The sequence below is a fragment of the Neospora caninum genome, chromosome X, assembly GCF_000208865.1.
Source record: "Neospora caninum Liverpool complete genome, chromosome X".
NCBI lineage: Eukaryota > Apicomplexa > Conoidasida > Eucoccidiorida > Sarcocystidae > Neospora > Neospora caninum.
Window position 1 is genome coordinate 2,843,292 of NC_018396.1, and position 12,892 is coordinate 2,856,183.

A 12,892-nucleotide genomic window follows, 5' to 3' on the forward strand; every position below is an offset into this window, starting at 1 on the left:
ATTTTTTACGTGGTGCTGAGACGACCTTAGTCGGGTCATCTCTCGCCGCCCGGCTGATGCTGTGTCTTTGTGCTCACGGACATTTGTCGTGAGTGTTCGTTGTCCAGATCCGTTTTTTTGAGTGACAAACCATATCGCCAGCTACTCGCGATGAAGGCACTGCTCTCTTGGGTACGCTTCGAAAAACAGATGTTTTGTTTCGTTCAGGAGGTGCCTTCCCAAAGCCTTGCATCTCACTAGTTTCCCAACTCTAGCTGGAACTACGTTTAATATGCCTACGACCAGGTTTCTCGCGGCTCGTTGACCGCGCTCCACTTCATTTGCAACGCCGGATGGATTGGATTCGGGTGTGAGCCGAATCGGACACGTGGCGAGACAGCGCGAAACAGAAAGAGACACCCGCGAGAGAAGGGAGAGACACACACGGTGACGATGATACTGTTTGACTCTCATCTGCTAAGAACACGGACCGAGTGACTTTGGAGAAACGCCTTCGTGTCACAAAAAAGGACTTCTTCCCTTCTAGACACAAGCGTCACCGCCACCACTCCGTTCTCACAACTGCTTAACAAGTACCGAACTATCTCCTTTCGACGGGCGAAACCCCCGCGCCTTTATCCAAAACCGGCATTCGGCCTGTGTACAGACGCATCGAGCCTCCATTTTCTCCAGTTCATCCAGATCAATCTTCACACAGTACTGAATCTCTACCTGTTTGGAGAGGGAGGCTGTTTCCTCCATCTTCTGGCTCTTCGTTGCTCCTTCTTCCGCTGTCTCTCGCTTCCAAATGCGCCTCTTTCTTGACCGTCTTGGCTGCCCCCACTTTCTGCCTGGTCCCTCGGGCTCTGTCGACGCGCCCGTCCTCCTCCGTCGCTTTGTCCGTCCGCACCTCACGAGCTTTCCTCTTCTCCTTGGCCAGGCGGCGCGCCCTTTTGCGTGTCGCACTGGAGGATTCGGTGCAGGTCTGTCTCCAGCTGTCTGGAAAGCAAAGACAAAAGACGCCACGACGCAACCAGACACTCTGAACACAGACCGCGAAGCCGCGTGCACGCTTCAGAGCGGCTGACGACACAAGAGACAGGACGCAAGTGGGGTGTCAAACCCGGCTTAATTCAGGTGTCCCTGCGGTTTTCGACGTCCTGAACCACCGCCACGCAGACGCATCTACTCACACTTTGAAATCCTGTGGCAGCTCGGCATCGAAACATCCGGCAACGCAGGACGCTCCGTCGCCTCCCTCCTCAAGCTTCATCTGTGTTTCCCCCTCAACTCTCTGCACAATTCCTTCTCCGCCCTCAAGACACACGCTCCAGCCTCGTACTGGCCCGCCGGTCAAGCCAAACCGTTGTTTCCGCCACGAAGCGTGTACCTCCAGAACTCTAACAGAGGCGGCGTGAACCTGAAATCGGTGTTCTGTCTTGTTCCCCTCTCCTTCTCGCCCGATTCCTGGCTCAAGCATCCGGCCACCCATCGCTCTATTTTCTGTTGGTCTGCGTTGTGTCTTCTCCCTTTCAGCATTCAGTGCATCGACGCCAGCAGAGTGACAAAAAGTGTTCCACCACTCGACGGGTCAGACTGTTCTCCTCGGCCTTACTCAAGGACAGCTTCGCAAACTGCACGATCCGTTAACGGGTTTCGTCCAGAGCCGCCGACCTCTCCGTTGCCTCCAACACCGTCCGCCTTCTCCCACGCAGCCTGGCTTCGAGCCGGAAGCGCGACCGTCGCTTCACCTGTTAGCAGTCGGCGTCTCGAGAGGAAGGCGCTGACGAGGACCGCTAACTTCGGGAACAGATAGTAGAGCGGAAAGACGATCGGAACCGCGCGCTGAACCAACTCACAAAGATCTTCAGAGGCTGAGGAAGACACACCACACGAAGGACAGGACGAGCAATGGGAAGAAAGACAACGCGGCAGGGGGGCGATGAGCCGCATGGTTCAGCGCACAGGCAACCAGAGAGTGTGCAAAGACCGCATGCATCTTTCGGCAGGGGATCGAGTCCAGAGAGGGAGACGACGGGAGACCAAAAAGGATCGAGTGACAGACCCGCTTCCAACGCTCTTCTGTCCCCTGTCCCTTTCATGTCGTCGCCCCGGCGCTGTGCGCAAAAAACGATGCTCGCAGAAACACGCGCTGAGGACGGCCTGCACTGCTTCGAGGCTCACCTTGGTCGCCGAGGCGCTTGATGCTTTCGAGGAGAACCGCGTTAGCACTCTCTGCGGCGAATGCCGGGTTCGTTTCGAGAGCGTCTCTCTTCACGCCTTCATTGTCTCTCAAGTCGCAGGCCACGCAAGTTATGCATTTGAAGTAGAAGAGACATCGATCCACGACGGTCAAGGGCGCCAGGGCCGGGTGCACAGACACTGAGGTGGGTTTCGCTGGCAGACGCACGAAGCGCTCGTAGCTGCGCCAGGACAACGAGACAGACAGATCGCTCCAACGCGCTTGAAAGCCCCACGGACGACTCGCGCGTTGGTGGGGAAAAGACGACAAAGCCCGGAAGGTCCCCCCTCTGGCCTGGCTAGCTGGCGAACCGCGCTCCACGGGTGTCCGAGACGTTCGAAAACCTTCCGTGGCAACCGCAGGGGGAACGGAGTCCTGTGTCGTCACAGCCTAAACCGTCCTTAAATGCGTTTGTGTCTTCCCCGTCGCGACTTCGTTCCCTCGCCTCACCTCACGCCCATCTTTTGTGTCTCGGCGCCCTGCTGCTTCGCTTCGCTGCACGCTTCCGACACGTGCCAAATCGCCGAGATCGTTTCCTTCAGAGCGGCCACACAGAGAGGCAGGATTTGCTGGGAATGCTGAAGAAAGCGACAGACGGGGTTGACAGCGTCGAGAGGAAAGCCTTCCGAGAACAGCAGTTGGAGTGCATGTGGACGCCGGGTAAGCTGCCGGTCAAAGACGCGGCACACAATCTCCCATATGCCCCAGTTCCAGCCGTCTCTCTCTCGGTCTTCTCGCGTCAGCCAAGCGAGAACCGAGGCGAGTTCCTGCGTTTCCTTCGCCGTCTTCGGGCGATCCTCGATCGCAGCAGACAGGGCGAGCGGCGAAGAAGCCGCAGGCAGGGCCAGGCGACAGACCTCGAGGAGGACTTGGAAGACTGCCGCTTCCTGAGAAAAGAAAAAGGGAGCAAAGAGAACAGGGCGGAGAACCATCGACGATTCGACTCGGGAAAAGACGTGAGATTCCAAGCAGTCCCAGTCACAGTTTGCGTGCGTTCTCGGAGATGTCCTTTCCTCCCCGTTGCCTCTGCGTCGCTCCTCGACCTGCGCGCTTCCCTCTGCTGTCCTTGAGATGGCCACAGCTCATTTTTTTCCGAAACAAAACGGGAAAACGGTACTCCCTCTTTTCTCTGATGGTTCGCGGCTGAGCGTGCCGCATTCCCTCCTCCTGCCTTGCTGGATGGCCGTACCTGAGACGCGAGGATTTCTTCCGGATCGAAGAGGACACGCGGGAACCCTGGAAGAACGGGAGCGCCCATAAAAACGTAGCTTTCCATTTTCAGAAGGAAGAAGTATATCACGTCTGGGAGGATGTTAAAGGCGAGGAGCCGAAAGAGAACAGTGGCTGGAACGCGAAGAAGAAGATTCAAGACATTCTGGCAAATGTTGAAGTACTGCGCCGCCACCTCGGAAAAAGGCAACGATTTTCCTTGCATTCCCAGGGCGCCGCAGTCTCGCTTCACCGCTCCTGGCTTCTCGTCGCCCTTGTCTCCGACGGACTCACGCGCGCGCGGACTCGCCACAGAGACCGAAGGCAGAAAGGAGACAATCAATTCTGTGGCGAGAGCGAGGCACGCGACGCTGGGCTCCAACGCGGCGTAGAACCGCCACGTCTCCAGGAGGAGGCACAGCTCCTCTTCGCTCGGAAGCCGCGGAACCCCCGCGGAGGGCCGCGGAGCCTCCAGGTCACTCCAGAGTCTGTCAGAGAGAAAATAGAGCAGAAAAAGCAGAGAGGGAGGAACGCGAGACACGCATGGGCATGCGGAGGTGAGAACCCGTTGATGTATGTGTCTCCGTCGGTCCTCAAGTGACGGAGCTGCGGCGTCACGCAGGAAAAAACTCGATTTCGAGACACGAAACGAACACGCAGGATTGTGGAGACCATGCGGAGAGGCAAGAAGCCTCGCTACGTCGGACAAGGGTAGCGTTCCTAAACAACGCACAAAAACAGAGACCCGACAGGCTAGAAGCAGTACTGAGGCAGTTACACAAAAGCACCCACTTGTGCAAATGCTCTCGGCCAAAGACAAAGATCTCCAGCGCTGAAGGCGTCGAGCAAGTCGAGAGACCTGGCTCTGCTCCGGCTCTTGCGAAGTCACGAGCCTCAGAAGAAACCCGAGAAGGAATGTCCAGTGAGGCGGCGAGGCGGCCCCGTGCGCGCAGAGCTGTCCAAGTATTTGCAGTGAAGGGTTTGATGGCAACTTCGGCGAGGAGTCTGAGCATGAACGAACACCGGAAGGCAGCACGCCTTTCGAAACGGAAGCAACAAGGCTCGAACTGGAATCAAAACGACGCCACGACGGTAGTGTCCCGACAGAAACTCGCCTGAGAAGAAGTTTCCCAAAGCGAAGAGAAACGGGAAGAGCACAAGCGCGCTACACGTGCACACAGTTTCAGGAAATGGAGCACAGAGACCCTCCTGCGAAGCGTCGCCTCGCAGTCGCAGCCTTGGTGCGTCCTTTCTTTAAACTATGGTGGGACTCAGAAAAGGAGAGCGTCGCGAAGCGGCTGCAGAGCCCCCCTCGCTCCCACTGGCGGCGGAGTCGCAACGAGCGGAGTCTCTCGACTGGCAAAAACGCCCAAGTCATCCACGACCGGGCACTCTACAGAGAAAGCGAAGAACGTTTCTTCTCCTATTGCTGGCGCCGCGGCAGGGAAGATCGGCAGAATCGGCTTCGATACACTTGGTGGATGTTCCGCCATCGGATCCGCGAGTCAGAGCTTGAAACAAAGGCCCACTGGGGCAGCCTAGCTGCTGGAGGGGCGGCTGGCTTTTTCTGGGTACTTTTTGTACGGGTTGGACAAATGGATTAGATCTTGATATCTGCGTATACAGACTGGAGTGCTATTGCGGAGCAGAGGGTTGAGACTCTCGCGGAAAAAGAACCAGGTGAACTCCTTACTGTTTCAATCGCAGATCGTCTCCGGCACAAACTCGAGAGAGTGTGAAGGGAGAGAGAAAGGAAGGGTCCAACTGCTCCCGCCAGTCCGCCGGGCGAGGCTGCAAGAGCGAGAAGACTTCAGGCAAAGCGGCGGAGACGGCGTCTTGAACGAAGCGGAGCGCCCAGTGTCCAAAGAGCGGCCTGGGAGAAAGCACAGGCAGTCGTGCAAAGAAACGGACAGGAGAGAGACGGAAGGCTGGGAGAGGGGTATCAGCAACAGAAAACGTGTCTACTCCCCGAGGTACACAGACCGCAAAAGCGTCAGCCTCGAGGCAGAAGACCCGGAGTGGACGCCGCAGTGTCTCTCGCCCTCGCATTTCGGTCTTTTCCGTCTGCGCCTCCATCTGTGCCAGTGTGGGGCAGGCCCCGTTGCCTACGCGATTCCTCTTCGCTTCTCCCTGTGCCTGGGGGGGGGGGGGGGTCTCGGCTGTTTGATTTCTCTTCTTTCGTCCGCTTTCCTCGTCTCCGTTCCGCTCCTTGTTTCACTTTCCACTTTTCGCTTCGTTTCTTGGCGTTTCTCCTCGCGCCGCAGCGAGAGAGCCTTACTGTGACGCGCAGAACTCGAGAAGGCCCCGCCACGGAAGGCTGTGAAGCTTCGCCAAGTACGTGGCGTCCCGTGCTGCAAACACCGACGCAAGGGAAACGCCGCATAATGCGGTAGACTTCTCGCGGGCTTCTGCCGGCTTCCCGTCGACGCCGCCTCTGCCAGCAAAAAACTGCGGCACATAGCCGACGCGGAGACGATACAGAAATCTAGAGACAGGTTGACTCAAATATGCACGCGCATGCAGGTTTACACGCCGCTCACAGCACAAATGCTGCCTCGAGTCATCCCCCCGTAAGGATTCATTTTCGGACTACTTCCAATCTGCAAACTCGAAACAAAACAGATGAGGCAACAGCGACCGGTAACACCCAAGAGGCGCAGGCAGAGATGTTTCTGCAGACCGCGATGTAGATAGACAGCAGTAGATGGATAGAGATGTAGACAGATAGCAAGAGATACAGAGAAATACGCAGAGAGAGATAGAAATAGGTAGACACAGATGGGTGTTTGTGTATGTGTATGATGCAGTGAGTGAAACAGGGAGAGAGGCTTGAAAAAAGATAGGCGTCGGAGTACATCGAAAGGAAGATGCGCATGTGCACGGAACGATAGATCTGCATGCATTAACACGTAAAGGTGTAAAGGGGTTGAGAACGCGTGATGGCAAGACAGGCACGGAAGCCGATGTGCAGGCCATGGAGCGGCTTTTTTCCTCCCTGTTTCTGTTCCCGCCCTGTCTATCTCCACTGTTCCCTTCTCCATCGTTCCTTTTTCCACGGATTTCCGTTGCTTCTCCCTGGTCCGTCGTCAGTTCCTGTCTCTGCCTTCTTTCGCTCTGCCGCACCTTTGAAGTAGGGGAGAACATGAAGCCTCGCCACCATGTACAGAATCAGCGCGACGCCCGCGCTGGTTCGTGTCTGTTCTGCGGCCGCTCCGGCCAGCTGCTGGCCTCGCCCAAAGTACTGTCCCCTTTTTCCGACCGAGCCCGAAAAGAAAAGGAGACCCTTCTGGGCTCCTCCCAGGCCGAGGCCCGTTCCGCCGGCACTTGAGCCGTCAGTCGAAGCGGTCGAGCACAGAAACTCGGAGGCTGACGGAAAGACGTGCGCGCGGAGACACCGAAGGAGAACGGGCAGATCCTAGACGAGCGAAACACACAAAAACGAGAGCACAGAGTCTAAAAGCGACGAAAGGAGGGGAAGATGGGCACCTGTAAAACTGCCCACGCATACGTACATCTGTGAGTATGTAGATGCCTTGATCATTCGTATCGAATGTGGCGCATAAGAAGGAGATCGGGTCTCACGTACATGCAGCAAACTGTGCCGAGTAGGGAAACCGAAGGAGCCCTTTCTCGTCGAGCAGCTGGCCTGAAGGCAGTCGACTTACTAGAGGCGAAGCGAGAAAAAAGGTGTCCCTGTCTTCTTCTCCGTCGCCGCCCAAGAAGAACGGATGTTGCGGATCCGGAGACGGAACGGTCGACATCATCTGCGACAGGATTTCGACGCACTGCAGCCACCGCTGGAGCGCAGAGAACGGAAGAAGGTGAGAGTCGCCGCCCTCGACTTTTCCGTGGCTGTGAAGCGTCGAGGCTGGCGAGTGACAGAGGGACGCCTGCACGGCGCTTCGAGCAAACCGCAACAAAAAGCGATACAGGCGAAAAGAGAGGGTCAGACAGAGAGAGGAAGACGGTTCACTGAAGCGCTCGTCTTCTTCCTTCTCCTGTTCTTTGCGTGTCTCTTCATGTACCCACGCGGTCACGACTGTCCCAGTGGCCCCGTCCGAGGGTTGTTCTGCGGCCTGCTCTAGGGTTCCTTCGCCTGCTCTCCCGTCGGCCCGCACGTCTCTCTGGTGTGGTTCATCGCGCTCCGAGGCCAGCGCCGTCTGTTTGTCTTCCTCCTTGATCTCTTCCTCGTCGACGCGGCGAAACAAAAGCCCTGTGCGCCGTTTCCGCTCCCGGACACTCTCTCGGAGACTCTCTGTCGCGTCTCCGTCTCGCCCCCCGTTCCCGGTGAGCAGTGTGAGCTCCCTATAGAACGCGTCTCGTGCACGAGTCCATCTGCGCCTGCGTCCGGCCTCTCGTTCCCTTTCTTCACCTTGCACAGTGGTGTGCTTCGCGCCTTCTCCGTCTTCCTCGCCTTCTCCGTCTTCCTCGCCTTCTCCGTCTTCGTCCTCTTCTTCGTCGCCGCCTCGCAGTTCCAAGACGGCGCCGAGAACGAAGTCGAACAGCACGGGGCTGGTGGCCCTAGAGGCCAGCCAGGGCGCGTGGGAGATCGCCGCCGGCAGCAGACGAATCAGCGAGCGCTTGACGCGGAGCGGGTCGGCAGGCCTCAGCGTCTCCAGAGTCAGGGGACTGAAGAGGAGGAGAGCAAGCTGCTTGCGCAGATCCGCCGCGACTTCCGGAGGCAAAAACGGCGCCGCTGGGGCCGCGGTCGACGCCCGCGTGCTCAGCAAGATGCACTCGCACGCCGAGAGGAGGGCGACCGCCTCGGGCGGCTGAGGCCCAGAAGGAGACATGTGGCAGGTCGAGAGGTCGTTCGGCGAAGAGAGACTCGCGAGTTTCAGAGCCCAGAGCACTGCGTACGGAAGGCTCGAGCGATAGGCGCGACGCACGGGGAGCGACAGAACATCGACGGGGAGCAGACCGATTATTTCCGCAACCGCCAAGAGACACCACGCGCGACCGCACCGCTGGGGCGCGTGGTCCTGAAGAGGCACACCCGCGGGGAGACACGCAGCTGCATTGGAGGGCGGAGACAAAGAGGCCGGAGAAGCCGCGAGAGCCTCCAGAAGAAAGTGGTGAAGCGTCGAGGCCACAACTCCCCTCTCCGAAGACAAATCAAACCTTCCATTCCCCAGAAACGAGGCAGGAGAGGACGAAGAAGACGAGGCTGAAGAGGACGAAGACGAGGCTGAAGAGGACGAAGACGAGGCAGGAGAGGACGAAGACGAGGCAGGAGAGGACGAAGACGAGGCTGAAGAGGACGAAGACGAGGCTGAAGAGGACGAAGACGAGGCTGAAGAGGACGAAGACGAGGCAGAAGAGGAAGAAGCGAGGCTGAACGATCCTCTTCTGCTTTGTCGGGGAGAGGGCGAGCGACTGGCGCCGGAAGGTGGCGGAGATTTGGAGGCGTTTTTTCCTCGGGTTTTCAAGAACTTTGCGGCGCTGTCTTCGGGCTTTTTGGTTTTTCCTTCTTCTTTGGCGACGGCTCCAGCAGCGAGGACGACGCCACTTGCGCGTTTTCGTTCTTCCTGCTCCAGGCGCTTCTCCGTCTCGATCCGCGCTCGCGAGTCGCGCAGAAACCGCAGATGCTGCTCGCCTTCGTGGTCGTACATGAGCACGAAGAAGACGACCAGCAGCTCGGCCTTCACGATTCCGGCCCCCGACAAGCGCCGGAGAAACCGGCCGAAGGCGGACGCCGGGAAGAGCGAAGAAGCCGCCCGGAGAGACTCCAGCGGAAAGGCCTGCAGATGCACCGCTTCGTGCAGCTGCTCCGCAGACGAGAACGCGAGGAGACGCAAAAGAGACAGCGGAAGAACGGGGCGCGGCAGCGGAATCGAGGCATCAAACAGCTTCAGGAACAAGAGCCGCGCGAACGCCGACCCAGCTTGTCGGACGGCGGAGAAGACTTTCTGCGTGAAGGAGAAGACGAAGAGCGCAGGCAGCTGAGCCGACGAGAGCGCGGACGCGCAGGAGAACGGATTCGAGGCGTTGAACACGGCGAGCAACGCATCAATCAACTGCTCTGCAACCTGAGGGAGATGCAAACGGCAGAGGGCGGTCAAGCGCGTGTGAGAGAGCGGCAACACAGAGGCTGTAGGGAGAAGAGATGCGACAAGACAAAGAGGCAGACGCCACGCACAGAAAAACGAAGGAGGAACGAACAGCCGAGTCCTTAACGTACGTCTCGAGAGAAATGCTCCGCTCCCCCCGCTTCGAATTGAACGCTTCGCCACGGTCTCGCCTCACTCCAAACAGGAAGACCCGAGAGCCGTCAATCCCTTCTTCCATTGATGTGTTTGTAACGCGGAGAGCCTGCCGACACCCCCTAACTGCTACCACATATATACAGACATATACTTTGCCTAAACATATATCTACCAATGTGCATATATATGCATGTGCTTATACATATATATATATATATATATATATATATATATATGTATTTGTGGCCAACCAATCTACAAACACATCTACAGATGTGAACGCCTCTTTATATCAAGATGTTTTTTGGGCGGAAGAGAAGCACAGAAGGGTGCGAGTCCGCATACGAGTCAGCTGGTCGCGATCTGTGTCACGTGTTATCTTTCTCGCGTTCTTCTCCGATCGAAGCGTCGTTCCAACACCCGGCAGTATACAGAAAGTATCTCCGGGGGAGATGCATGCAGAGATGGTCAAACACACAAACATATAGATATACATATATATCCATATATATACAATTCTCTCTAGGCAGAAAGGGCTCGCGTGCCTTTTTCTGAGAAGTGCGTTTTCTTCGAGAGACCGAGCGACTCCGGTGGAACGCGCGAACACGCGGGTCTGTTTCTTGCTTACTTGCAGCCCGAGCTCGAGATGTCCTGGGTGCAGAAGCGCTGCGAGAATGGTGTCTCTGACTGCGTCTCCTTCTGTGTGGGGTCTGTCTTCGGCGTTTTCTCCGGGGCGTTCTCTGTCTCCTGGGCGTTCGCGCTCGTCTCCAGCGAAGAGGGCATCTCCGGGGCGGAGGCCGAGCTGCTGGATGGCAAAGAAGTTGTTGGCCTGCTTCCAAAAGCCGTGCGCTTCGCCTTGCTCGGACTCGCCTCGGCCTCTCTCTCTCTCTCTCGCTTTTCGTTGTCTGTCGCCACGGACTCTCGGATTTGCATGCGTCTCCGAGGCGCCTGCTGAGGAGAATCCCGGGTCGCCGGGGCTCGCGTGCCAGTTTTCGGCGAGGACTTCGAGGGCAAAGGCCAGGAGAGGCAGTCGCGAGAGACAGGGAGAAGAAGGCGGCAGGAAGAAGAGGGAACGCGAGAAAGCGGTGAGATTCGGCCCGGACGAAACGCCTGTCGACGTCGAGGAAGACGGCAAGTGTCTGGGGCGCAGACTCTTCCCCTTGACGTGCTTCGCGATCGACACTCCTTCCAAAAGAGCCGCGCGAGACTTGAGGTGGGGCGGTTTCGCTGCGAGATGTGGCTTCGGAAGAGGGTCTGTCCCACTCTCTCCCACATGCTCGGTCGTCTCGTCGCCGAATCTCTCTTCTCTTTTCTTCTTCTGCTCCGGCTCTCTCTGGCCTCCGCACGCGTCCACTGTCTGCTCACTCCCGCGCACGCGCTTACGCCCTGCCACGCTCGAGCGCCGATCAGAAGCCGAAGACGAAGAGGAAGCGGCAAACGAGGGCGCATGCGGCGGCTCTGAGGGAGTGACGTGGCAGCCTTCTGCCTGTTGGTGCGCACGGCTCCTCGCTCCACTTCCGTCTAGCGCTTGGAGCATTTGAGGCGAGATCTGGAACAGCAGGATCGGAAGAAGAAGAGGGAGAAAGGGAATCCAAGACCTAGGCAAATCGGCGGGCCGCTGGCCGTGGCACAGAACCGCACAGACGTCCTCGCAGAACAGCGTCAGGACATTTCTTGCATGCAGAAACATTAGAGGCGAGTCCCAGGAAGGCGAGGCAGCCGACAAAGAAGAGGAAGGAGGGGAAGACGAGGAAAACGGGGGAGACGAGGGAGAGGAAGAGAAGAGGGAAACAAACCAGGGATAACTCTGATGTGGCTCCACGACCTCCAAACTGTCGAGCGAGGATAGCGAGACAGCAACGGAGGGAGACAACGAGGCGCCGACTGGTAGCTGACGCGCAGCAAAGCCCGTCGCGGCCGTCGCCGACTGCGTGCCTTCTTCCTGTTCAGCTTGATCTGGCCTTTCTCGCTTCGGAGAAGGGAAACAACTGCCGACGCCATGATGCCCCGTTTCCGTCTTCTCGCCACTTTTTTCGGCCGTCGCCTCTGTGCTTCGCAGAGGACCCGCCGCGGAAAGAGCAGTCGACCCAGCCTCCTCGCCTCCGCTCACGCCAGACGCCAATTTCTGACCATCGCCTTTTCCCCTGTTCGACAGACGCGAAGAGGATGGTAAAGACGCAAAAGAGGAACACGCTGAAGACCAGGGAGAGGAGGAAGCAAGAGAAGAGGCAACCGAGGCGGAAGGTGGAGCGTTCGTTCTCGTCTTCGAGGTGAGAACATCGTTTACAGAGACACGTAAAAGCGCTTGGACGAACGCCGTTTGGCCGGGAGTCGCAATTTTATCTAAAAGAGCAGAGAGATGCGGAGGCGGCGACTCGTAGTGAGTCCTGAGCTCCAGAAGAAGGGGGAGAAGAGGAAGGAAGCCCGATTTTCTCCACTGAAGGCGGGAGAGAGAAGCAAAGTCGTAGAACTCGAGACAGCTCGTGACTTCCTCCATGGCGGCGAAAAGCGGCGTACCGAATCGCCCAGGCCGCAGACAGGAGAATTCACGAGGTGAGAATTGAGAATCGGGTTTCAAAAAAAGAGCAGGGTCAAGAGGAACGGTCGAATCCTCCGGATGTTCACGCGATCAAATCGCGTTAACTTCTCGTCAGTCTGACATTTCGTCGCCTCGAGGTCGCCCGGTTCTGTCTAGGGTGTACCTCTTCGTGTCTCTTCTCTGCGTTCTTCGTCCCGCTGCTCGGTCCCCCCTCATTCACTTCTTTCCCTTCTTTCTCCTGGATATTTGTTCACGGCCATCCTGCGCGCTGGCTCTTTGCAAAGGGTTCGCCGGCAGATGCACGACACTCGACGCTCGCACGGCGATTTCTCTCCGGGAGAAGCCACCGGGAAAGACGGCGGAATCCTCGTTCACACCCGCCACATGCGTTTGATTCAAAAGGAACTGAACATCTGGCTCGACAAAAGATATTTGCTTCCTGAGTTTCGATTTGTACCGCTGCAGCGTCTTTCACCGTTTAACTGCGTTAAAACAATTCGCTGCATGCCCCAGCAGAGAGCAGCTTGTGCTCCCGTCGGGCCGAACGCTCAAAAAAGGCGGGAAAAGGCCATCTCAAAAGGGCCGAAGTGTGAATGGAAATTTCTGGAGAGCGAGGCAGGAAAAAGAAAAGCGAATCGCAGAGAGGGACGGAGAAAACCCCGTTTGGGCTGTAGGCTTCCGCATGCTTCTTTCGCAGCATGCACGCCATGAAGACAA

General features: G+C 57.5%; 1 protein-coding gene across 1 annotated transcript; it reads right to left on the minus strand.

The window, feature by feature from the left end:
* Nucleotides 1–890: 890 nt before the first annotated feature.
* Nucleotides 891–12,133, minus strand: NCLIV_048190 (conserved hypothetical protein; the record flags this gene model as incomplete). The annotated part of the gene is made up of 11 exons (XM_003884370.1): nt 891–978; nt 1,595–1,853; nt 2,164–2,402; nt 2,672–3,108; nt 3,411–3,918; nt 4,223–4,435; nt 5,124–5,303; nt 5,709–5,781; nt 6,554–6,845; nt 7,096–9,459; nt 10,265–12,133. The coding sequence occupies 11 exons, from the start codon at nt 12,131–12,133 to the stop codon at nt 891–893; spliced, it is 6,522 nt and encodes a 2,173-aa protein (XP_003884419.1).
* Between the last annotated feature and the right edge of the window lie 759 nt (nt 12,134–12,892).